This window comes from Andrena cerasifolii, chromosome 2 (assembly GCF_050908995.1).
Source record: "Andrena cerasifolii isolate SP2316 chromosome 2, iyAndCera1_principal, whole genome shotgun sequence".
NCBI classification, from domain to species: Eukaryota; Metazoa; Arthropoda; class Insecta; order Hymenoptera; family Andrenidae; genus Andrena; species Andrena cerasifolii.
Window position 1 is genome coordinate 8,963,425 of NC_135119.1, and position 26,414 is coordinate 8,989,838.

Genomic DNA, 26,414 nt, shown 5'->3' on the forward strand with positions numbered 1-26,414 from the left:
CAAAGTTTCGCCTTGACGAATTTCAAACTACGATAAAAAAATTAATAATAACTTTGCTCTACATATTTATTAATAATCATCCGTAATAGAGTTTAAAATAAGTTTATCAAATAATTTTCAAGAGATTATGCATTTTCCATCACTAAATACGATTTGTTTTAGAATATCCGCAGTAATCGGGGCATCCGCAATAATACCCACACTTACCCTAGTAGCAGTAGTTTCTCGCGAATATCTTGGAAACGAAGGCCGAGCGGCGGTAACATGTATAGGAAAAAGTTGTTCAGAATCATGTCCCCGACAACAAATCCAAAAAATCATTGAAATCGGCGAGGGCAGAAAACTTCTAAATAATTACCTTAGCGCGATTTTTTCATGTAAGGTCTCGTTTCGGAAACTTCTCTCGTATCAGGAAGCATGCACGTTTTTTTCTGATATCGCGAACTTTTTCTTTGAAATTTATACGCATCGAATAACATATGTATTTATTTATACGAATAATTTCTAAGCTAAATAAATTACTTTTTGTATAAAATATGTCGCTATTCCTTTGAAACCTGAATGTGGAGTACATATCGTTCATTTATCACTCACCAGTATCTTTCATATGTAAAAACATCCCCGAGTATGGTAGACACAGCATTATTGTTATTTTGAAACACCTTGTTAAAGTAAGAATACTGTCTCGCAATATTTCTGCATTGTTTTAAAGCAGCCTCTGCAAAAAAAACGAAACAAATCATAGAATTTCGGCAAGGCGAATGTTTCCAAGTTCATAGACTTGGATCTTCATGATTAGTTGATAGGGTAAATGTGCCTTATTTCGGCCCCTACCCAATAGTCAGCCTTTTCGGAAATAAATTGCTTAGAAATAAGAAAAATGTCCGTGGCAGCGTATGCGCCAGCATGGGACAAAACAAATGTCGAAGCTGACCTTCGTTTCCGAGATATTTGCGAAAAACTTCTTTTGACTTATTCCGACGTAACGCATTCCACTTTCCAACTTGTCCCGGGTATTAGTATTGGTTGGGGCTAGATCAGCGCGGAGGGCGCGCGTTCGCTCGCGGGCGCGTAAAGCATGATAGCGAACTGATATGAGTCGGGGTGTTGACGGGCATCCGCAAGTTTCTGGTTCAAATCTCTAAACTCACATCAGTTCGCTATCATGCTTTACGCGGCCCCCGCTCTAGCCCCAACCAATACTAACACCCGGGACAAGTTGGAAAGTGGAAAGCGTTGCATCGAAATAAATCAACAGAAGTTTTTCGCAAATATCTCGAAAACGAAGGTCGGCGGCGGTAACATGTATAGGAAAAAGTTGTTCAGAATCATGTCCCCGACAACATATCCAAAAATCATTGAAATCGGCGAGGACGGAAAACTTCTAAATAATTACCGAAAAATAGATACTTTAAAGAATTTAACTGTCAATAACGCATTTAAAAAATGGTATATTAATAACAACGCGTAATATAAAATTCCGCTATCCCTTAAGTGGCACAGTTACCCTATCTTTCGAACTGAATATGTACCTAAGGTAGGACTGCCTTTAAGCTCGATCATATCACCAGCAGTCATATACAACACTGTAGTGTAACTAGTAGGGAGGATATCCAAATAAGGCTTCCATTTCGAATTTTCTTTGTGCCTCTCTATCAGAAGCGCTATGGCTAGTGCTACCTGCGGCATGTGCTGTATCAGCGGATCATTCTGAAGCACAGTCAATTCTGGCGCCGCGTTATGAATACTAAAGATAAGTTCCCTCGGTATCCTCAAAATCAGCTGATTCTCCAGAAAATTACGTTCCGCTTTCAACCCTAAATCATAGCCTGGGAACTCAGCCACGCTCGCTCCATCTACGTTCGCGCCATTCTCTTTCAGCCAGTTAATGAATTGTCCAATCCCCTGGGAGCGCTTAGACGACTCTGTCTTCATCTCCTCCAACCGTTTAACCTTCTCCAAAACTGAGGATATTTCTATGTAGTTGTCCCATAGTTGTGTCACGTACGCTGAATTACTACTTACTGGTTGGAAAAAAGAAAAATTATTATTTCGCACGCCGGCCTCCATAAAAGCGTCGCAGTTGAGATTTTATAACGAAGCTAGGATATGCGCTTAAAGTCCGAGCCACGGGAATTCACGAGATTATTCTAAATGCAAGAAAATTTCTTTGTCCAGTTTTCGAAGAATATTACGAAACTTCTGCTCGCGTCTAAATGAATAATTTACAACCACTTCTAGGACGCGCGTGCCAGGTGCTGGAATATATCTTACGAATATACTCACGGTGAAATAATTTCTCGCATAAGACATTTATCTCGTTCTTTTTGGCCAAAGACAACTGCCTTTGCTGTGGACCGTGTTGTTTACTTTTAGGCAATCCGTGAGATTTTCTTCTGCCCATGTTTGTACTATCTCACGGCACTTTCGTGACTTCTCGCATTTAGATGCATTATAATGTGTGACGCGCGCCTAAGATTGGCAAGAATAAACACTTTCCGCCGTAATAAAAATAGAATGCCCGACGCTCGCCACCGTCCGAAGCTCCGCAGACATAACCTCGAAACGGCGGAGCGCAGCTAGCCTTCCTTCCCCGTTTATCAGAGATTCCACTGCACTTTATTGATTTTCAATTCCCGTCAGGGGTCACCTACTTTCGCGATTACGTTCAACTTCTCGTCAGAGCTGTTCCTGACGCGTTCTTGCATCCTTACCATTCATGACGAGCATGTTTAAATACAATAATTTACTTAACGATCGTGGTACACACGACCATTTAAAATCAATGTTAATCATAGCGTCCATATATATATTTTTTTTTTATTTAACATTCGAACATACGTCGACATTTGCGCGATACCATATAGCACTCTATAAAAATGTGTACAAGTATATATATGTACATCTATAAAATCTAATTATCTTTCTTGGGTTTTTTCTTTACATTCGGTTAGCATTACTTACTAGATGTGCATTAAAAATTAAAAAATATATATAATGTGTATGTATATATATATATATATATTAAGAAAACGAATTGTTCTTTTATATAAGATCTATATTGTACAAAGTAATAAACAAATAATTCATTTATTTGATAAACTTTTAAGAATAAATTTATATTGCTTTTACATCCTATTTATAAAGTTACATTAAGGGGGGAGGGTCTAAAAGGATAAGTCAATCACGAAATAGTTATCTACAAACGTAAGATAAAAATTTAGTACTCTAATTCACTAACTCCTTGTATAGCATGATAAGAATAATATAACAATAATAAGAAAAAGAAAATGAAGCTATTTAGAATATCTGTTGCATACTTAATATAACAAAAATGTTGAACTGTACAAAATGAAACTGTTAAGAGCGAGAACATTTTGGTTTTCAACTATGAAAGAAACAAAGGAAATCATTAAAAGTCATTAAAACGTGTAATGCGAACTAAGAAGCAAAGCAAATTGAAAATTTCGGAGACACATTAAGAGATAACTTTTAAAAGATCGTCCATCAGTTATTTAACATTTATTATTTTGATATAAAATTATTTGTATTTAATACTCGTATCAAGGCTCAGTGCCACGAAAATGTAATATTTATCCTTAAATTTAATTCAATAGTATTATTCACAGCTCATATTTAACATAAAAAATATTCTCATTTATATATTTAACTTTTTTTTTTTAACTAGGAGTGCATCTATAGAACCCCCTTAATGTATATAAATTATACAAGTTTGTGTACAACTAAAAATAATATAATAAAACAATTACTTGAATTTTCACGCTGCAAAGTAAGGTAACTAATTGTAAAATCTTTTTACAAAAGGAAGGGATCCAAGTGTAAGCGAAAAGTACGACGTATTTAAATATAACAGCCCGATACAATTACCGTCATTCGACCGAGAATCCCCAATTACACAGTATTAACTCGCAAAATAATTTTCATAGTCATTTCAGAAGTACATTCGTGATCCTTTTACGTTTAAAATTCGCAGGTTTTAGACATACCATGCTCGTTATTTCTTATTTCAGTATTTATAAAAATCTAATTTTATATGGTGATAATGCACCGCTCGCAAAACGAGCACCAAAGAAATATGAAGATAGGAAGGAAGGACACAATTGTAATATGCGAAAAAGAATTTAAATATCCTGGTTGGGAAATTTATCGTAATTATACACTTTGTACCGATTACAGATAAACCACTAGATCTTCATAACATTATATTTGATTACGCATCACGCAGAATCGTAAATATATTACACATTCTACAACATTACCCATAAACTTCTCCGTAATTTCTTTGCAGCGGAAAACTCGTACCTTAAATATTAAAGATATACGTACAATTATAGTATATACCGTTATTTATACAGCCTAACCTCTAAATAGAGCCTTATAGACCACATGATTTCCTTCGTTTACTGCTACCTCAATAGAAATTCATCGAAATCTATTGTATGTCACGAAATTAAAAGTACATTTCATATTGACTCAACGTCTTACGTAAGATCCCATAAAAGTTCTACACTTTCGTAAAAGCCGAATGTTGTTTACTTCATTTTACCAAATCCCCCTTTTAATAAATGTGCGCGACGCCTCCGTAAATCTTAATTTCATACAGTAATTATTCTAGACATGTACATCGTTTCCTTTGTTTAATTCAGACATTTCTCTTCAGGCAGATACACGTTACAGTATACCAAATAATCTGTAAGCCGTATGTATATTAATCGTACAGTAGTCTACAAAAGATAAGACTTTCTTCGTTCAAACGATTTACACAAGGATACCAGCCTCTCATGAAATTTTGTTCTGTAGCCAAAACAGCACGCGATGCACTTGTGGTCCCCTGTTTCATTTTTTTTTTTTTTTATTACTTTATCACTAAAAGATTTAATGAGAAACAGTATTTGCGATTACTGTAGAGTGTATCACTTACACTGTTTAAGGGGAGTTGTTGAAGACTACAAAACACATAGTACATAAATATTAAATTACTTCTCATCCAATTCACATGTAGTATTGGAATAAGTTGTGCAGACACTGTGGAGTCAAATTTACAAAATTTCTAATTCTCTCGTATCAGGTAAGTTTCTTTCCCTTTAGTATCATGTATTTATACACTTTATTTCTTTCGTTCTATTGTGCAGCAATATCTGAAATGCTTTGCCGCCATGTGGCATGGAAAGGAATCTTCAAGATTTTAACTCGCGTTTTGGGTAATGCAGTTAATAAAAGTTTCTGAAGTTGTGGCAACGGTAGTATGTCCACTTGAGGATTTGTTAAATTTGGTTGTTGTTTATCTTCACCTGAAAAATATAAGATTTCTAAAATATTTATTTGTACATATAATATATATGCAGGGTGGTCCATTTAAGGCAGGGTTAACTAACTGGTGGCTCGCGAGCCACCGGGGGCACCTCCGCCTTGCTGCCACGCTGAACGGCCCCCCGCCATACCGACCAAACTATGAGGATCGCAGTCGATTCCTCCTTCTTTTCTTCTCTTTTTGACTGCGATCGTCAGAGTCTGGGAGATATGGAGGGGGCCCGTTCAGCGTGGCAGCAAGGCGGGGGTGCCCCCGGTGACTCGCGAGCCACAAGTTAGTCAACCCTGATTTGAGGGGTTAGGCCACCTTGGGCGGAGTAAAATTGCAGTCATTTTCGGCATTTTCTTTAGGAAGATAATGAAATAAACAGAAAATTTAATACGAAGCCTGTTATTGTACAACTCTCATTATTGTACAACAGGCTTCGTATTAAATTTTCTGTTTATTTCATTATCATCCTAAAAAATATGCCGAAAATGACTGCAATTTTGTTCCGTCCGAGGCGGCCTAACCCCTTAAATAAGGCCCAATCGATAGGCATAAATTTTCACGTTTAACTTTGATATATATGCATACCTTTTTGATTGTCATTTTCATCCTCAACATCCTCGATTAATTTTAAGCAGGGTACTGGCTTTAAGACTGGTATCGAATCGCCAGTAACTTGTTTACTCATTAAATTACACTGATCAACGAATAGTTCCGTAACCCTAAGTAACTCAAGCGTCACGCCCCATACAAAATGCGTCAAATTATTTGACAATTCTGTAACGCCCCCGAGCACCATGTTATTGGACGTTGCCGACTGGGATATGTAAGTTGGTATTATTAATAGCCTTTTAATATTCTTGCAATTCGCAAGGCATTTGTCAAAGCCATTTTTCACGTCGAAATTCACCAATTCCATTTGACTCAAATTTTGTAGCTTGGACACGCCTTCCAAAATATCGAACGTGCAACACGAGCCTTGGCCCTTCTCCAGCCTGAGGCGTTCTAATTTTTGTAACTTTATCAAAACTACAGTGCCAAATTTGTCTGGGAAATCTGAACATTCTCCCAATTCCAGTGTCTCCAAGTTTACTAGGGCTTGTATAATATCGATTCTCTTCTTGCCAAGTTCCTTCACCGACGTTAAACTCTGTAATGTACAGTAGATTTATGCATCAGAAGCTGCTAAAGATAATGCAGATAAAAAGGCATTTTCGACAAAAGTGTTTAGACTTACCAGTTGCGTTAACTGTGTTAATTCTTGCAAAGGCGTGAGATCTTCTTGTAGAGACATTCCGCTTATTGCTTTGAGTCTCAGTTCTTGGCAACGTTTCAGATTCCCAACCGATTCCAGATTTAAGGAATCGCACTTTATTGACATTGCACTTAGTACCTCCAGTTGGGGACAGCTCTTAATGACCTCCTCGACAACCATCACGGGACAACGGCACAATTCTAGTTTGACGAGGCTGGTCACGCGTGGTATCACCACTAAAAACTTTTTCCAAATGCTGTCGGATTCGCCCGCTACAAGCATTTTCCGGAGATCTAAATGTTGAGTACCACGCCTTTGTAATGTGTCTGCCAGACCATCCCAGTCTGTCACTTGACTATTTTTCATTCGCACAGTCTTCCACAGAGAAGGGTGTGCAGCCAAGTCCCGCCACATTTTGCATACTCTAGCAGCTCGGAGCAGTTCTTGCACCTTAAGGTATTGGAAAATGCGCAGCAAAGCATGATAACCAGCGCATACTGAGTCCATGAAATGCTGTTGCTGTTGTTCTGTTTCCTGATGACTTGGTTTCCTCCTGAAAGTATCAAAGTAAAAGCACTTTTAGACAATTACATTTAAGAACGACTGGCCTAAAATATATATGGGTATCGTCTATTACGATATGTAATAACATTTATTAGAATTTTCTTCAACTTTACGTTACTATATTATATTAAATGTTCGTAACTCTCCTTAATATTAATGATAGATTGTTAATTTTTTGAAAAGGCTTTTAAAGGACCAATGATTTACAACAATGATGCCAACAATCCTAAATGTACTGTGTCAAATAAGTATCACGAGTAAAAGCCTCAGAAAAAAATTCCAAAGGTTGAAAATGTGGCGGTTTAAAATAGAATAAAGGTACAGAAACAAAAAAACAAACAGAAAAAAGGAGGTGTAAATAAAGGAGGAGAAGGGATTGTTGGATGTTTTTGGGAAAACGCACTAAGAGTTTTTTTTTGTGTTTCAGCTCGCACAAGTCTTTATATCTGTAAATATAAAAAGTAAAAATGAATTAGATTTTTTCCACTGAAGCACTTATCAGTAGCTGTATCTGTAATTGTAGCATGAATGTAAATAATGTATGTAAATAATACGGCCTGTCCAATTTTCTGTGCCCATGCTTAAGAACAGGTAAATCCATCGGGACAGACTCTTTTACTTTGATACTACAATTACATAATACCTGCAAGAACTAACGATATGTGATTGTCTTGCACATTTTTCACATGTCTCATAAATTTGGCCGCATTTCTAAGAAGCTAAGGCAGTGTGCTTCGATCACAAGATAAAATCAAATTCATTTTTCACGTCGAACTTTTATATTTCCAAATATAATAAACATCGGTATATATTGCATTTACAATATAATTCAATTATAAATTTTGGTATAAATGAAAGCTAAATCTACAGCTACTATAATCTCTCTATTACTTTCACTGGAATGTTGCAAGAAAATTATGGAAATACCCTGGCACAATTCACAGAGATGTTTAAAGCAAAGTGAAATACTTGTTTAAACACGTGACACAACATTGATTAGCATAGAAAGAGCACACATATCTTGTAAATACAATATGTACAAAGCAACTGCCAAAACCTCAAAAGAGAGTTGCCTTAACTTATCTGGAGAAAATGTTTTTTTAAAAAAAAAAAGGATGTGAAAGAAATATGTCGGTGTGTTTGAAAAACAAACACTTACTTGCTACTTATTTTAATAGTACCCGAACTACTCGTCACAGATTGACGTGAATCTACATTATGCAGATCATTATTTGTACTAGTTGTATTTGTATTATTTGTTACAGCCTTCCATTCGGGTGACTTAGAACTCATTGGTTTCTTGCCTTCTGATGTAAGATCTGTCCTCGCGTTAGGCGAATCATTCTCACATCTATTTGCAGTCAGAATATTTGTTCTACTCGTGTTATTGCACATCTCTTCCGTTTCTTCCGTTACAGGGCTTGGAATAAGCTCCGCAATTAACGTATCTTTCGTCGTGTCTTTATCGCTTGACTTATCAACAGCATCTTTCCCAAAAGACGGCAACAAAGGTATATGCGACTTTGTAGCCACGGAGTTCTCGATGGTGTTAGATATATCAGTAAGTGAACCATCCTGAAGTATAGGAGGCTTGTCACCTATTTTATCAGGTTTCACTGTTATAGCCGGCTGAACAGCCATAGCATTATTTTTTGGCACAACAATGTATCTCTTGCCACCCATTAATGCGATATTTTGGGCCGGTTTCGGTAAACTTCCATCGTGACTTTGTAAAAATTCATTTTCCGCCTGAGCGAACCAACTACTTTCCTTCTTGTCTGAATTTGAAGGGGAATATGATGCTGCGGTCGGTGTTTTTGAAACTTTAACGGTGTTGCGAGATTGTGAATCTGCGTTATCAGATTTTGGTATTCTTTGAAGTTTTGGAGGGGTTAAATTCACTTGATGTTTCGATTTTGCATTTTGGGCACCTAGCATACTAATTGGTATCAATGGAGGAGGTGTCAAAGATGGATTTGTCTGAGGTTGATGAGATTCGCTAGTATCCTGCTGACAATTCTACAACAAAATTAATTTTATTTAGTTCGAACATATGCACTGCCAACCACGTTCTGTTTAATACTTTGTATCTAACTTTACTGAAGTATATTCGATAATTAATGGATTTTAAACTTCAACAGACACCATATAGGCCTACAGTCAAATACAGGGTGATTCTCTCGGTACGCCTGATCAAAGAGATGCCGCCTAGTCAACCGTGACAAGCTCAACCCCCCGTGGTACCTCTCCTAATTTATGGATTTTGACCCTCGAAGGGGTTGGAGTACCTATTAAGAAGTGCGAAATGTCCTGTTTCCGCATTTCTCATCAGATCTCTGCGAAAACGGTGCCAATTGATTCCTTATGTTTCGCCGATGAAACTAACACCAAGAACGACGCAATTCGGAGCATAATGAAGGAAATTACATGAAAAATTGATTTGTATAATTTCAAGCTAACTTCGTTGAAAATAGTCCGATTTGCATGACATTTGGTGTGGTTTTCATCGAAAAAACAAGGAATCTATCGGTGTCACTTCCATATCGATACGATAAAGAATTATTTTATTTCTGAAACAGGTACTATCGGACTATTTTCAACGAAGTTAGCTTGAAATTATGCAAATCAATTTTTCATGTAATTTCCTTCATTATGCTCCAAATTGCGTCGTTCTTGGTGTTAGTTTCATCGGCGAAACATAAGGAATCGATTGTCACTGTTTTCGCAGAGATCTGATGAGAAATGCGGAAACGGGACATTTCGCACTTCTTAATAGGTACTCCAACCCCTTCGAGGGTCGAAATCCATAAATTAGGAGAGGCACCACGGGAGGTTGACCTCGTCACGGTTGACCAGGCGGCATCTCTTTGATCAGGCGCACCGAGAGAATCACCCTGTACTAAAATATAAATTTCAATGGCAAGTTTTAGAATACAAAGAACAAATTACATTGTTCCATGAAATCAATGCAGAAACTATTTGAAATACTAAACTTACGATATAAAGGTAATCTAATGAATAATCAAAATTGAAGAAGAAAGCTATATCGTAAACGAAACCTACCTTGCATACGTAATCATCACTCCCTGCAAATTCCATACCACCAACACATTCAGGATGATATAAACATAGACACACGCGACACTGTAAGCTCGGTATCAATCCCATACTTGTTGAACATCTTATACTGCACGGTTCTTGAACTTTGGGCCTGTAAGATGTGCGTTGATTGGGGAAAGGGATTAAGGAATAAAACACAAAATTTAAATCAGGGATTTAAGGATTAACAGGATGAAGAAGGATATAGTTATAAAAAATATAGAAGGAAAAGTTTTAACTGCTTTGGAATATAATCTCGAGCTCTATCATTATGTATACTTATTATACAACATGCATTTTAAGATTACCAAAATTAGGTGTACTTTAATCTTCTTCTCTGTTAAACGTAGAATGCAACATTCAATTATTGATGCATCTACCAAAGCAAAATTTATGAACCAAAACATTGCGAGAAATTTTGCACAATTGATGCTAAAATATAAAGTTCGATTAGCAAAATAAAACTAATATTTCTGTAATATTGGACGTTCAGAATCGTACGAAGTTATTCATTTCGCCGTTGCAGTTTCATTTACGTAACGTCTATTGAAATGTTAACAGACAAGAATTCTAAAGAAGAAATATTCATTTTTGTCAACAAAAATATAATGAACGCACATGCTGTAAATCCTTCATTGGACCTTTCCAAAGCATGTTAAACATAATAGTTAATCATGTTTAACCAGTAAGCAATTTGGATACCCTCCAGTATTGCAAATTAATCGCGATTGTACGATACAAAAAGATACATTTAAAATTAAAACAATCAGTTACTTACGTTAGTTGCCTTTTATTAACTTTAGGGGGCAGTGGTTTTTCTACAGGTAGCTGACTTCTTCTTGTGCTTGTTGTCCGCTGTGGTGGAAGCATCTCCCTTTCTTCAGACTTCATTTCTTCTATGGAAATAAGAACAATTTCATAAGAAACAAATAGCTTCTCGTAAAAGATATTCAAATAAAAAGCCGCATTTACTACTTGTTGTCCTAGATAGTGTTAGATGGCATAGCGCCTAATAAACATGTAACTAGTAAGAAAAAAATCAGCATTTTGATTTGAATGCAGTTTCTTAGTACAGTGAGTAGGAAATAAAGCAGTCACAAGTAGGGCTGTTCGAGTACTCGAATATTCGAGTAGCTTGAAATGAAACCTAGCCGAGACTCGGTATTTGAGCCAAGCCGAGTACTCGAAAAAAGGGAACGGCGCGAATAGAACCCAGTAGCTTGAATAGAACCAGGAACTTGCTTTTTCGAGCGGCTCGAATAGAACCGAGAATTCGAATTTTTTCTTCGAGCTACTCGGTTCTTTCGAGCCGCTCGCTTCATTTCGAGTACTCGGCTCGATTCGGTTCTTCGAGCCGAGTCAGGCTCGGCTCGCTTTTTCCGAGTACTCGAACAGCTCTAGTCACAGGTATAATTTCTAATCGATATAGATGCCTACTTATATGCGGAGCCCTCTTTCCAGGCATTTTAACTTTAAATCCTCTCGGTGATTTAGCTATGACTTTTGCAGGCACAGGTACAGGCTTCGGAGCAGGTGATGCTTCCACAGCTTTCCTTACAGGCGTGGATTTCTTAGGTCCAAAACTTTTCCTCGGCGGAGTAGCAATTGCGCCAACAGATCCCTGTGGCAGAGCGAAAGTCAATATTTATCCAAACACCAATCTGAATCGTTTACAAGTTAGGAAATAAAATTACATACTCTAATTCTTTTTGCATCCCGAATAATCTCCTTGTCGGGATCATTGATACCAATGGGCTCTTTGAAGAATGTAAAATTATCGATAGTTAATTCTTTTGTATTAACTGTAAAGTACACAGCATTAGTACATTCGCTTCAAAATTATATTGCCAGTAAAATATTATTCTTGCAAATTGTACTTACGAAATTCTGCAACTTCTCTGAAACTGCGAACTTTCTTGCCCTTCGGCGTATAGTAATATATATCAGCCATTCTCTTTAGACTCGAATCACTACTTGCTCTAAATACTAATTCCCGCTTCCAGCCGTATTTAAATGGCTCTTTGAACGCTGGATTCGATACGTCCATAGCAGCTTTTTGCTTCGTAGTACTTCCCGGACTACCCCCGCGTGACATACGACTACTTTTCGATTTCTGAGACGTCGCTGGACTACTAGCAGCTGATGAATTCGTGGACTTAGTCGAAGCTTCGTCTGTCTTTTGTACATCTAATTCAGAGTCCATAGTATTTGGTATCCCAACTGAATCTGTCTCAGATTTGTCGGACTCTTTTTCTTTTTTAATTTTTTCTAAATCTAACATATGATCGCTTTCGTAATGTGTTCTATTGTCATCTGAATCTGCTTCGTCATCCATCCTTCCATCAAAATTCTTCTTTACACTATATCTAAATCGCTTTACCATTTGCGCTTCTGCCACCTCAGCTTCGGCTGTAATAAATTTTATAAACATTGTCCAATTGGGTCTAAATATTAAACAAAATCATATTACATTCAATACGTAATTTAACTATTACATATATTACATTAATACATCCTTCTTACGTCTTACCACGCATACAAGGTATATTTTAATCATAGATCACTGGTTCACCCCTTAACGCTCAAATTTCTATCAAATTCACCGTTCGATAATACAAATTCTTTTTTGCAGAAATTCATATTCCCTAAATATTCTGGCATATTTTCTACTTCTGTAGTGGCAAGCAAAGTAATTGCACCGAGATAGAGAAAAGCGAAGGATGGAATTTGACACGAACCATGCTGTTTCGAGTATGAAAATTTATTGCACATATAGCAAAAACCAATTCAAAATCGAACAGAATGAAACCGAAAGCTACCTAAAAGAGGACACTACACAAAGAACATTACCAACCACCGATCGCTCAAAGACAAAAGAAATGGTTAACAGGTGTTGGCTCAAAGATTGTGGATATTATCATTGTTGTGAAATGCATGTGCCTTAGTACAGGCTTGGGAATTAAGTGAACTCTGCGGTCAATTTTCAGAGGCAACGCCTGCTTTCCCCTGCCACGCATCTTGGCCCCCACAGCGGCCTAGGTGCTTGAAGTGCCTCAGGCCTGTACCACGTGAACCGCGCGTGGCGCTTTGACGAAACAAAAACGCATCGAAAATAGGCGTGCCCAGATACATGACGATCATGAGCGTTAAAGGGTCCATGAAACTCGTAGAGAAACTAAAATGTTTTAATAAATTGTAAATTTACAAAATAATGATATTTCATTTATATTTTGTATGGTTACGCGTACCATAGACTGACTAATATCTCAAAACTTATTAAGACTAGATTCCTTTACATTTTCAATAATTCACTTAACTCGAGTAGCCAAAATTTTCATAAACTCTTGTGAATTCATATTTCTCATACTCTCTCTTGCTTATGTTAATTTGCCAATGTTACTTTAAAATACTCGAACGTAAATATGATAAATATTCATATTAATAAGACATATAGGATTTTAATGATCCAGGGGCGAAACGTATTGAATATCCCTATAAAGAATTAAGTCAAATTTCGGCAATATTATATTTCTCTTACTCTGTCATCAACCCCAACTTAAATAAATACTAAGACTCGCTAATTTGTAAAATTTAAGTTAACGAGTCAGACAGACACGTATTTCAAAAATCTATATAAATAAAAATGTAAATATTCGTTTGTTAAAAATCTTAAATCTCCGAAAGTTCTTCACCGATTACTTTGAAATTTCGACGCAACGTTGCATTCGAATACGCGCGTGCTTTTATATACCAAGCATTGTGAAATTAAACATATTAGAAACGTGCGCTTTCCCTTTTCTTTCTTTTCCATTTAACCAGACTAAGCCACAGCAATGCACGGCTGGCTACAGCTAATATAAACTAGAATTAATATTTTCTATTAACTTTGTATAATCAATTGAATAAATAGTTTCATGCCAAATACAAAATGTAAATAAATCAAAACGCAAGAAAGAGACTTTTTTCCAGGATAGGATTTTAAAATAGCATTCTGCTGAATCCCGCCCATTGCGCCACAAAAGGGGACAAAGAAAAGACCAAATATGTACTAATCTAGCATAATTTGTTGGGGCAATAAAGACGTATTATTATTATTATTATATGCAAACCAATATTGTAAGATATGCCTTTGGAACAATTAATTTACAAACCTATATTTGGTAAAAGTATTTCGCTATTTACAGCAACATTATTAATGAATCTTGCAGCCATAGTTCTAAAATACCCTATAGGTGATAGGATGAAAAATTCTTTCCGATACACATTTAAAAAGTATGTACTCCGAACTGACTCAGCTGATTAGGTACGAGAAAATATGGGTACGCTCGTAAGTTGGTTTTCTTGCCGAGAAAAAGATGTAAAAGGCAACGAGATTGTTCGCAGCGCGTAATTCGCGTAATAACAATGACTGATACCAATTAGTTTCTTCAGGACATGACTCCCTGGTTCGAGATCGTTAGCCCCTTGGACGTCAAATCCATTGAACTCCGTGGATTCTTCCGAGCTAGCATCATCGGGTTCCGAAAGCTTACGTTTGCGTCCCTTCGTGCTCGAATCAGTTTCGATGGTACTGGTCGAGTTAGCCTTGAATTTCCGGAGCTTTCTTCTAACGCCGGGTGTCGTGCTCTTCTTCGACGGGCCCTTTATGTCGCCGTTCACTTCTTGACCTTCCATTTTAACGACCGTGTCCACTTTGATTTGCGTCTCCTGTAAATCCGGCATACTAGGAGTTTCTAGGTTAGGATTCTCGCGCGCCTCGTCGGCGTTCCCGCCATTCACGCTGGCACCGTCCATTGTGCGGCCCCTCTGGGACCAGAACACTTATTCCTCGTAATATAGCAACGGATGCGCGAAAAACGTGGATTTCGCGTGACGCGTTACTTCACATGAACTCCATTAAACGTTCGTTCCGTATAAGCAGCCGTGCCTACAGTCCCCTCGCGTCTGGGTACCACGATCCCGCGCTCATCTGTCCCCGCGAGTGCGCATAACACACGCGCATACACCACTACGCGCTATTTACACAACAGCCAGGATTTCTCTCGGTGAGATACGTTTACGAGCGTTCCTCATTACGATGCTAGCACACTGCACACGTACTTCGACGAGGACGGGGAAACCGTATTACAGGGAGAATTACTTATCCTTCCATAAATGTGATTTGGTTAGAGACTTCGAATGAAAAACGACAACAGCTTCGGACGGGCACCAAGCGTCTGTAAAATACAACCGGAAATGGCCGAAAAAATATGTTCAAGGCTCACCCTCAAGCTGCGACACATTTAAGCACAGTATCGCATGAAACATTTCATATGATCGACAATTAATCTTTTTTTACTGATATGCTTATATAAATAGATTCTTCTGAGTAACGATTACAATAAATAGCGTTTTCACTTGGCATTTATACATATAGCGACGCATATAGGAAAAAAGTATTAATTAACGACACATATAATTTATCCGATAATTATCATTTAATAAAATATTTTTATTGTACTTAATATTACCTAGATAGCACACGCCGTCTATAAGCCGTCTTTAAGACGTCTTTCAGACTTTCAAGACGTCTGAAGACGGCTTATAGACGACGTGTACTATCTGGGTATTAAAGACAAATATTTTTTCAAATTGTCATTTTCAGTTTTGTGTGCTTATGGAAATATGATTTTTAACTTTGGATGCGGGTGCTCAATTTCGGAACGCATTTATGGTAATTCAGGTAGGTTCGTCCCATGGACATAGGAATAGTTGCGACTTTTGGCGACGGGAGTGATACGTATTTCAGGACGGGGGGAGGGAGAGAACCTGCCTCTGCCTGGATTTGATTGGTTGCATTCTACGCATGCTCCGTACCGCTAATTATGAAAAAGTGTTTGCTACAGATTAGTACATACAGAAGTCTAATTGTAGAGAAATATACATCTATAATTATTAAAATATATGAGGTGAATACACACTGTATACCATACTGCCAGAAACGCTTCAAATATGGCTGCCACTATCCCTATATGTCCTAAGCTTACGGCGCGATAAACGTTCATCATTACACATCACTGCGCTTGTGCGAAGCGGCGGCCAATAGAAAGAAGGCGTATGTTACCTCGTCGCCCCTCCGGCAAAGATATCACCCCCCGCAACTATTCCTCCGTCCCTATATTCCTATGTCCATGGTTCGCCTATGGATCTGAAGGACGGTTCATCATAGGTCGGACCCGGTCATGGACCTAAAGGACGGTGCATAAAGTAGACTCGTGGACGCGGGGAGTGAAGCTCTCCGCGGGGAGGGACTGTATACTCTCAGCCATCTTGTGCCGGTCAACTAGTGCTGCCACTAGAGATGAATGAATCCAAGTAAGAATGTCGTGTGTAGAAAATCTACATTTATGTTAGCAGAGAGACTACTCCATTCACCAAGAAAAGAAGAAGTCCTCTATACCACAATCATCGAATTCATATTATTGAATGTATTATACAATATTATATCCAACTAAAATGTTTGTTTGTTTGTTAAAAGAATACAAAAAGACATTATAATAAACTTGTACTATTATCTGGTAACTAAATAGGGTAAATGTCCCAAAATTAAATTAAATTGGGACTGATCTTCTTATTATTATAGTACACTATTCTCTATACGTTACGTTTTTTTTATGTAAAATAAATAAAGTGGCAGTAATAGGGACACTGACAGTAAATGGGACATCTACCCTATATCGTGTTTTTATTCATCCCGTATATTTTATTTTGTACATGTACCGTTTATAAAAACATTTACGAATTTATAAAACATGACTGGGCACAAGTCAGTTCAGTGCAGTTTTAAAGTTTACCACGCCGCGGCGTGGACATTCGTAAATGGCAGCACCAGTAGACCCTATCAAAATGGCTGAAAATACCTTCCCCTCGTGGTCCCCCCAAAGCTTCACTCCCCGCACCGTGAAGTCTAGTTTATGCACCGTCCTTCAGGTCCCCGGTTTGTCTCACCATGACCAAATTATTGCATGTATGTAGAATACAGTGTAATACACGCACGTACTACACTTTCACAAGCTCGATTTCACACACTATTATAAAATAAGGAAGGTGGAGAACGTCTATGACGCACAGTGAAAATAGTTTGGAGTTGACAGTTTCTTATGGCTTGCTACATATACTTTTAAAGTACTAATCATGAAGGATACTAATTAACAATGATACCAGTTTAAAGAAACTTCGCATCTTGCACGATCGTATGTACAAGGTAAGCACGTAGTTATAATTCGTGCTTCTATCTCGTCACTAATGTAAAATATGCATTCTACAGTTTTTTTTTAGTATTTACTTTGAGCGATCTTTATTTTCTTAATAAGGGTGTGAATATTATTTCGTACTAACTTCTGTGTCGCATTGTTTGTTGCCTACCAATATTCATTATCAGTTGTAAAGTGGCAAACAAGATACACTCCAGGTGAATCGTATTCGTTTATTAGAAAAGGAAATGGTCATTATAGGGTATTAAAATTAAGTTTCAAATTATTTAATAAAAACATTATTCGGATTATTTGTTTAAAATAAAGATATAGAAATCAGTTAATATTACATTAATTTACACGTTCAGTATATGAATATTTTAAAATAAAAAAATATCACACAATATTTGTATAATGCGAATAATGCTCTCCGGATAAAAGATAAGTGTTCGATAAACATTTGTTACATAATAAACTTACGATATTGTCAATATTTTATTATCATCGCATTGAAACTTATCAGGTGAATCCAAATTGTATGAAATATTATTTAGGAACAAACGCATCCTTCAAATGGAGTGTGTTTTGAAAGCTGTACCAGCAGATTTAAGAGTAAAAATGGAGGCACTTGTGCATGATTTAAGTTTGGCATTAGAAGAAAGTAGCAACAGTGCGAATGTCAGGCGCAGATGGGGCATCAGGAGAAGAGCTCGTTCCACAGGCAATATTCGTAAGTGTACGGAAACAAATAAATAGAAGACTATAATTGACCTTTAGAGATTTAGCCGAATATTTTGTAAGCCAAGTTTTTATGCGAGCACCTTTTAAGGAAAGACCGATATGGATTCAAACACCTGCGTTCTAATAATTTTCTCTACGAAATCAGTTCCAGTCTAGCTCTGCGAGACAAACAGAGGATTGTTGCCATGATTGTCTTTGTACAAACCATATTTCCTTGCACAAAGAAGTGAAATTTCATAAATCTATGAAAAGTAATTTTTAAAACGCGCAAAATAACAAGAGGATTTTGAAAATAATAATTAAGCAATTACTTTTTATTTCAGCTTCGCTGCACATGAACAAACATTCAGATGATAGTTCGTCTTCCATTTATGACGTCCATATTCCAAAGAATAACACCGCCTCCAAATATCAGTCCGACAGTGACGACACAAATCAGACGGAACGATTCGCACGTTTTTTTAACTTAAACAATGCCAGCAATATCGAAAGCGATTCGGTTAACGAAAATTTCGTGCCTAGAGTAAATCCGAGACGTAAAAGAAAATTCAAGAGGCTAGCTATTGATTCCGATTCTAATCCCTCCACTTCTCAAACAGTTGCGATTATGACAACACTTGGAGACAAAAAGAGAGTTCTTCGAAGTGACTGTAAAAACAGATATGGAACAATATGGTAATATTTAGTATCGTAATATATATGTATGCGCGCGTAGTGTACTAGGGTAAACGATGGAGTTATTGACCAGGGTACAGAAGTCGACCACTTCAAGTTTCTGCCGCCATAATCTAATGAACATGCGCGTTTCCTCGTCAATAATTCACTTTGATCAGAAACGACAGTTCTACCATTCGTTTCAACCAAAGATCGTTGATTTCAGTCCAAGCAATAAAAAGAAAGCGAATGAGAAGTCAATGAGACCGCGGCAAAGTGCACGGCATACGTCGTGAAGGGTGCACATGAAACTCACCCTGCCCCAAGACAATGTGTCTTTGATTTTGATTATTGACTGATGGATTTAATAATAAACGTGACTTTAAAGTAAAAAATATGCCATTTTCTTTTATATTCAGCAAGTGGTCAACAACTGTACGTGGACTGGTCAATAACTACAATTTTGAGTTATGTTCCTTCACAATAGCATAATATCGAAACTACTGATTTCTCAAAGTTTCTTTGGTGTTATAATCATCTTCGAGACTTCTCTTTCCGCCGGTCATGTCAAAGCTTCATTTGTAAAATTCGAGTTACTTATTCCGTAGCGTTTACCTAAACTGAAGCTCTTAGGGGGTAAACTACTGTATCGTTTACCCTGACAAACGAATAGAATTTAGGGACTATAAGAAAATTGACTGGTTTTAAAACTTCTTACAGTTGCGGCAAACGTAAAAGATCGTGCAGAGAGCGTTCTACAGATTGCGAAATGAGAATGCTAAAACCAAATCGGAACACAAAATCAAAAAATCGCATCAAAATGCAGACCGATGATGCTATTGATTGCTCAAGGATATCAAGTTCAAGTATCTCGTCAAGTGATTCAGAAGCTGGACTTATTACAAACGACGAAGATCGAGAAGGTATTAGATTATTTATTTGAAGTAGTAAATATCGCATTAACCCGATTCGTTTAACTGCAGGAGACGACGAACAGTCGGATTGGATTGGAGAACCAAGTTGGTGGGACGATAGCGAAAGTACCAACGAAGATAAAGTCAGCACAGATCCGACGTTTCAAATGATAATACACGGAAGTTTCGAGCATACAATGGATAAAACCAGGAAGAGTTACAGACAAAGAATTCAAAGAATTCAAGAAGGTCTTAGCGGGAGAGAAATACGCGCCGGTCGCCGTCACGTTGACAATAAGCCTGGATATTCGATTATCACATCAGCCAATGAAAAAGTGTCTAGATTCTTACAAGATCCTACCCAAAGTGAGCTCAGACTACATCCTATGCGTCAGCCTGAACGAGAAAAGCTTCGCAGGCTCGCGAACTTATATAGTCTAAGTTTAAAAGGAGATTTAGGTTGTCCAATTTTATACAAAACTCGACATACTACGCAAGCCATTTGTGTAGATCAAGTACCACTAAAGAGATTTTCAGATTATAAGAGACTAAGGAGAACTCCGCCAAACACGCCAAATCCAGAATCGACGATGCATAATCAGGAATATCAAATCACAAGCACAAACTTTGGCTCACAAATCATAAGCCCTGCGTCGAATTTAGATTCAATGCAAGCTGTACCAAAATTGCCCCATTTGGAATGGGACTCGAATAGTATGGACATTGAAATTCATGGGAAACCAAAATTTCATGACTTCGGTCACTCGAAATCGAGTTAGAGTAAACAAAATCCTGTTTTGTTAATTCGTTTTCTAAAATAAATTATTTATATGTACGTCCACATGGTTTTGCACACCTCCCTTTTAACATCGAACAGACTTTTAATGCAACCGAGAACCAGCAAATGCACTATACAAAAAATGACACACGTTCGCTGTACATTACTTACAATTAGATCCTTTTTCGGATATTATTCCGAAAGGGACCGGTGGCCGATCGAGATGAGGTTTGGTGGGAGGGGGGACCGTCGGAAAGTGATTAAAAAAAATCGGTAAGGTGTACCCCTGTATCTTTTGAACGCATTAATTGCCGAAGCTAGAATTTTATATTTAGGGTCTTCTCACACCCCTCGTAATACCCACCAAGTTTCACCTCGATCGGCCACAGGTCGGAAGTACCGCTCCTTTTTCAATGTGACAAGACCTTTAAATATACAAATGATTAAAACCGTTTAATTAAACTGGATATACATATATACCTTTACTACCATTTTATTTTAATCACTTCCGCTTTAGTTGGTATTTGCTGCTTATTTAACATTCTTTACGTAAACCGTATACAGTAAAATTTGTTGCAGATATTACACATAACATAAATGATATTGATGTTACAAACTCTGAATGAACATCTTTCTTATCATTCTGTCGATTTCAATTACACATTCATTTCAGTCATCCTCAAAGGGCAAGGATATAGCTACGTTGCGAGAGAATATTCGGTTGGCAATGCTTGCTGCTGTAGTGTCTTTGAGAAATTAATTTATTTAAACATCACTTACATAACGCTCGAAATTATCTACCTTCGCCTAATTTTGTGTTAACTGCCAGTGCATTTTCATTGGCAATCATCTGAAATTCTTGAAACCGTTGAGATACCCTTTGGTTCATCTTCAGATACTTTTCCATGCAATTTAAGGCACACTTCTCCTCCTTTGCCTTAATATCCCGTGCGGTAAAATCATTTATGCAGTCAATAAAGCAAATCTCTGACAATTTATTATAGGACGTCAGGAAGTCTCGAAACTGGAGTAGAAAAATTTCCATCATTTCAAGCTTCTGCTTTCTTTTGATTCATTTCGATTAGCATGACTTAAAATTTAACAACCCATTATGTTTCACACTCGTAAATAGGCAGATACATGCTTCGTTTATACATTCTCGTACGATCATTTTTTTAAAATAATTAATGTATGAAAGCGCTGCAAATACATACGGCTTTAATCTGTTCCCCATCCACATTTGTAGGAACCTGCATTGCCATTACAATAAACGGTTTACTTTCTAGCGAAAAGCTTTATATTCACGCACCAACTATTTAATTACTGTTACACCTTCAAGTCGAATAGAACTCTGATGCGAAGAGTTTTGAGGTTAGGATGTACCTACTTTTATACAGCACGTGCGCGCTGTGCACGCTTGGACTTTGCATCTCTGTAAGAAACGAGTTTTCGAAATTCACGAAAGATTCATTAATAAAATGTGATAAGCTGTTCAAATCTTTCGATCCTAAAACTATTAAAATACTCGAGGTGCAAATGCCTTTATTTTATACTTGTGCGTTCAATAATCCTACTTACTGTTAATTCTATAGAAATCATATATTTTTTAAATTCTAGCTGTTAAGACTGAATACATACAGGTATACAACATAACATATCGTAGTTCTTCATAAGACTTGAGTACAATAATAATATTTATTCAATATCTCGATAATTCACGCACTGATATTTATTCGAAACGGTTATGTTTGAAATAATAAAAGCATACCTCGATAAGGCAGTGTGCAAATATCATTGAACAAATTATCAAGATTAGAAGCTACCTATGCGTTTATACAATAGTTACAACAGGGGAGCTGTGAGTGAAACTGCATAAGGGACAAAGGTAGTAGAAAACCAGCAGATGTTTCGTGGCGGTAGTTGATCGCAGTATACCAACCACAGTCGGCCGCGTCTTTATTTCGGGTACGTTTGGAGCGTCTATTTCTTTTATTTGTAAGGTAGCATTGAAAACGTTCTCGTCGTTATAGTTTAATAGATCATTTGTATTACACTCTAAACGTCATTAAGTCGCAATCTGTAAGCGTGTCACATAAGTTTATTTACATACAAACATACTCTCTATTAAATATGTACTAACCTTTCACACATACATAGTATTTACGTTGTGCGTACGCACGCAAATTCGCGTATGCGCGCGCACATATCGTACAATTCTTTGATCTTACTAATAATACATATAATGGAAATAAATTTTGAACATAAAGTAACAATAGATTTCATTTTACCGAGGAAAAAGATTTTGACTTTCTTTTTTAAATAAGATTTTTCAATGAAACTTGCACAACTTGGTACATACGGAATTGATACGAGGTCTCGTACGTTATAAGATAGTTCTTGTGCGACTATATCACCTTATGCCCCTTTTTGTGCGAAACTACAAGGCTTTAGGTTGGTCACGGTAACGGAGCAAGAACAGGTGACAAACGAGGGTTCGTAAAAACGACAGAAACTTCAGATACATACATACGTTGCATTATGCGAGCGCCCATCGACGTTTTAACGTATATTTTGCACTTTGCAGTGCCGTTTGTGTAGAATAAAGGTCCCTGCACACATATATCAGTTCGGTGCCAGTGGTACGTAAGAACAGATCCTCTATCGTCTCTTTCGCTTACCACTGGCGCGGAACTGATATGTGTGCAGAGACCTTTAACGGATCGACGTTTTTTATTCGCGTTGTGTTGGTATAGACACTACAAACCATAAACGCACAGAACTTCGCGCTGTGCTAAATTTCAGTTGTACGTATTCTACGAAACTCCGAGATGTTACCCACAAAATTCTTCTCTGTCTTATTGGTAGTAAATCATAATGGTTTATTTACACTAATGCTCTTGTGTTTACTTAAGTTCTTAACAACGATGCTACACGCATCGCCATTCAACCGATAGAAATCCAAGTAAGCGAATCATCTCGCGAATTGTAATTGTCATTTGCAATTTTAATTATTTCCAAGAAAATTATTACCTACCTACTATGCCATCATATGTAACTTATTGCAGCAACGAATGCTGTTTTGCATAGATGGCGTGCTCTTTCAATTTTTCAGTACATCCCTCCTATTTGATACTTCACTCGACTATTTACACATTCTTTAATAAACATTTATGATTTCCCCGCCCAATAGCCGGAAGTTTCGCACGAAGTTGTATTATTTTAATTCTGTGTTTCCAGACAATCGGACGAGGGTAAACGAGAAGTGATTCCGATCGCCGAACTGCTTCTGAAAATGCCACGCAGTAGAACAAATTCAATACCGTATAAAGGATCACGTTCGGTAAAGTCACAGCAGCCATCCGCGAAAACGAGTATGAAAAATAAAACTCCCTTCGCTCTCAAGGGAAATGGTGGGAATAATCCGGCGGTAAAAGGACAGCATGCGTTAAATGCTTTCTCGCAGAATAAAACTATTACGAGAAAAAGAGTTGAATCCAAAGATCACTGCGCGTCTACAGTGAACAAGTGTTGCGACGATATGGATCGTGACGATCGAATCACAGTGTTGCGCAAAGAAATAGAAGATTGGAGAATTAATGAAATATTAACAGCCAGATCCGAAGGGAGGCTTACTGGAACGCCTAGTGAACAGCGTAGTTGTAGTTACGGTACGTGATATTTCGCTTATACGATCCGAGTTGTATCTTTAAGGGGAGGTTCTGGTCTAAATGTCGATTTTTCTTTTATTTCATTTTTCGAATGTTCAACCTTTTAGGAATACGTGTTTCAAAGGATTTGTTGAAATTCGTAAAATTCCCCAAGTTATAGGAATTTGAGTAGCGGCAAATGCGTGGGCAACAACCGTCCACTCCGGCGCTCACGTAAAACTTTAAACGTGTTTTTCTCGAAACAGTGTTCTCAAAACGGTGGGACCTGTATCTTCAAAAGTTATTATCCGATTCGACTGAAACTTGTTTTATTTTGAAGATTATTCTTTTGGCTAGGGGGGGAACTAAAAAAAATTACAAAAAGTTGAAAATTTATAATTTTCAAAGGCGTTGAAAGGACGAAAAATACAGGGAAAAGTGATTTCAAACGTGAAGTGTCGTTATTTTCTAAAAAAAATGTAATTTTTGTAATTTTTTTAGCCCCCCCCCCTAGAAAAAAGAATAATCTTCAAAATAAAAAAGGTTTCAGTCGAATCGGATAATAACTTTTAGAGATACAGGTCCCACCGATTTGGATCAATTTTTTGACGCCTTAACTTTAACGACTCCCCAGGGCTGTTTGCACTGATTAATTATAAAACAAAAAATATATTTCTATAACATAAGACATCCTTAATACAATGCAACAAGTCCCATTAAATTATATATAGTAGTTTTCCTTTAATTAATTCCTAAATATCACCTATTTTTTGGGGCTCTAAACCAGAACCTCCCCTTAATTGGCTGCTCTTCCGAATGGCCCCAGTGGCCGATCGTCACGAGGTTTGAGGGGGAGGGTGGGGAGGCTGTGTGGACCCTAAATCTAAGATCGTCGCTTCGGGAATTTTTTACTTTCCGAGATATTAGTAAAAAACTTTTAGTATTTTTGTTGACTTATTCCGACACAACGCATTCCACTTTCCAACTTGTTCCGGGTATTAGTATTGGTTGGGGCTAGAGCAGTGCAGGAGGCGCATAAAGCATGGTAGCGAACCGATGTGAGTTTGGAGATTTGAACCAGAAACTTGCGGATAAGATCCATCCTATTATGCAGGTTACAATACCGGGGATCTACCTACTACTCTAAGGATATATTCTCTAGGGGGTGATTCTTCAGGCTAAAATGAGACAAAAATATAGAATACAATTTTTACTACTGCGCTTTGTTTTCGAGAATATTGGCTTTGAATTTCAGCTAAATACGAGTGCCTTTTAGGCGCCTGATGGGGCACGCGTCCAACTGTCCATAAAACAAATTGGATGAGGGGGGGCAGGATGGATCCCCGTTAGGGATACCTGTACGCAGTTAAAAAATAATAATTTGTAAAAAAAAGTTAACAATAATTTTTTATTAATATTTCTCTGTGTTTAAAGATCATTCTTCACTTTCGGTGTTAGGGAAAATAGATGGATATGTTATTTGAGAACGGAAGTCGATGCTATTATTGTCGATATAAAAATAAAAAGATTATGGGTAAAGACTGCCTACCTTTACTACCTTTTCCAATTTCTTTCGTCCAACAATTTGCTGCCCTAGGCTTCAGCCTACTTTAGTCTAGCATGCAGCACCTAATTATGGAAAAATGTGAATTTATCGGATTTTGGTATTTAGCTACTTTGGTACTTCCACTACAATTTTAGGTACACTAGGGTGATTTAAGCTTTGATAATTTTTTTTTGTAAATAAAATATATAAATTCATAAATTCGGTAATACTTAATGTATGGAAAGGAGTACAATGACAGCCATAAATTACGTCAGTATGCGATTCGAGTCTCAATGTAAAATATGGATCATTCTTTTTGTTGCATTCATGATTAATTATAAGTTTACGTTTCCGTCATTTGCAGTTGCTTCTGGAGAAACCACGAAAAGACAACCAACCCCCAACAACCCTTCCACCTCGTATAGATCGTGCGTCGATCTCTCAGCGACAACGTAAGTACATTGTTATTTTTATAAGTCATTTCCATGTGTGTCGATTTTGACCGAGAAATTTTTTAAGTTGCGTTAAAACTGTTAAATCTATTTCGTCATCGGTAAACTGCATTGCGCGAAATAATACGTTTCTGGAACTGAAATTATGAATTCAAATCTCGATATTGGAGAAACAGAATTCCTTATATTGTTATATATCTGCCAATAACAGA

The 26,414-nt window shown here is 37.2% G+C and overlaps 5 protein-coding genes across 10 annotated transcripts in view; 2 read left to right on the forward strand and 3 right to left on the reverse strand.

The window, feature by feature from the left end:
* Window positions 1-2,795, reverse strand: part of Setd3 (SET domain containing 3) — a 27,950-nt gene extending 25,155 nt beyond the window's left edge. Inside the window, exons 1-3 of the mRNA XM_076806606.1 lie at window positions 2,287-2,795; window positions 1,533-2,024; window positions 595-718 (exon numbers count right to left, since the gene is read on the reverse strand). Of these exons, the coding sequence (XP_076662721.1) occupies window positions 595-718; window positions 1,533-2,024; window positions 2,287-2,404 (734 nt within the window). The 5' untranslated portion in view covers window positions 2,405-2,795. The remainder of the gene's footprint in view (window positions 1-594; window positions 719-1,532; window positions 2,025-2,286) is intronic.
* A 229-nt stretch (window positions 2,796-3,024) lies between these two features.
* On the reverse strand, window positions 3,025-15,489 carry LOC143365954 (uncharacterized). Of its 3 annotated transcripts, none has more exons than XM_076806567.1 (10): window positions 14,654-15,489; window positions 12,120-12,647; window positions 11,937-11,995; window positions 11,676-11,859; window positions 11,017-11,134; window positions 10,203-10,350; window positions 8,299-9,158; window positions 6,558-7,128; window positions 5,909-6,470; window positions 3,025-5,312 (listed from the first exon to the last, which is right to left on the reverse strand). In XM_076806567.1, exons 1-10 carry the CDS (start codon window positions 15,030-15,032, stop codon window positions 5,143-5,145), a joined length of 3,579 nt encoding a protein of 1,192 aa, XP_076662682.1. In that variant the 5' UTR covers window positions 15,033-15,489; the 3' UTR covers window positions 3,025-5,142. The 3 variants fall into 3 exon arrangements, with proteins under 3 accessions (XP_076662682.1, XP_076662681.1, XP_076662680.1); XM_076806566.1 differs by having other exon boundaries at window positions 11,017-11,131; window positions 11,937-12,040; XM_076806565.1 differs by having other exon boundaries at window positions 11,937-12,040.
* Window positions 15,490-17,160: 1,671 nt separating this feature from the next.
* LOC143365972 (G patch domain-containing protein 2) lies at window positions 17,161-20,614 on the forward strand. Of its 4 annotated transcripts, XM_076806612.1 has the most exons (7): window positions 17,161-17,481; window positions 18,025-18,200; window positions 18,357-18,462; window positions 18,535-18,886; window positions 19,586-19,788; window positions 19,849-20,238; window positions 20,317-20,614. In XM_076806612.1, exons 2-7 carry the CDS (start codon window positions 18,147-18,149, stop codon window positions 20,556-20,558), a joined length of 1,347 nt encoding a protein of 448 aa, XP_076662727.1. In that variant the 5' UTR covers window positions 17,161-17,481; window positions 18,025-18,146; the 3' UTR covers window positions 20,559-20,614. The 4 variants fall into 4 exon arrangements, with proteins under 4 accessions (XP_076662727.1, XP_076662724.1, XP_076662726.1 ...); XM_076806609.1 differs by having other exon boundaries at window positions 17,163-17,481; window positions 19,849-20,614; XM_076806611.1 differs by lacking the exon at window positions 18,357-18,462 and having other exon boundaries at window positions 17,167-17,481; window positions 17,994-18,200; window positions 19,849-20,614.
* Window positions 20,615-21,295: 681 nt separating this feature from the next.
* On the reverse strand, window positions 21,296-21,975 carry Tim9a (translocase of inner membrane 9). Its single transcript, XM_076806665.1, has 2 exons — window positions 21,772-21,975; window positions 21,296-21,581 (listed from the first exon to the last, which is right to left on the reverse strand). Exons 1-2 carry the CDS (start codon window positions 21,817-21,819, stop codon window positions 21,351-21,353), a joined length of 279 nt encoding a protein of 92 aa, XP_076662780.1. The 5' UTR covers window positions 21,820-21,975; the 3' UTR covers window positions 21,296-21,350.
* A 180-nt stretch (window positions 21,976-22,155) lies between these two features.
* Window positions 22,156-26,206, forward strand: LOC143366489 (uncharacterized). The gene is made up of 3 exons (XM_076807604.1): window positions 22,156-22,522; window positions 23,795-24,225; window positions 26,115-26,206. Exons 2-3 carry the CDS (start codon window positions 23,850-23,852, stop codon window positions 26,204-26,206), a joined length of 468 nt encoding a protein of 155 aa, XP_076663719.1. The 5' UTR covers window positions 22,156-22,522; window positions 23,795-23,849.
* The last annotated feature ends 208 nt before the right edge of the window (window positions 26,207-26,414 follow it).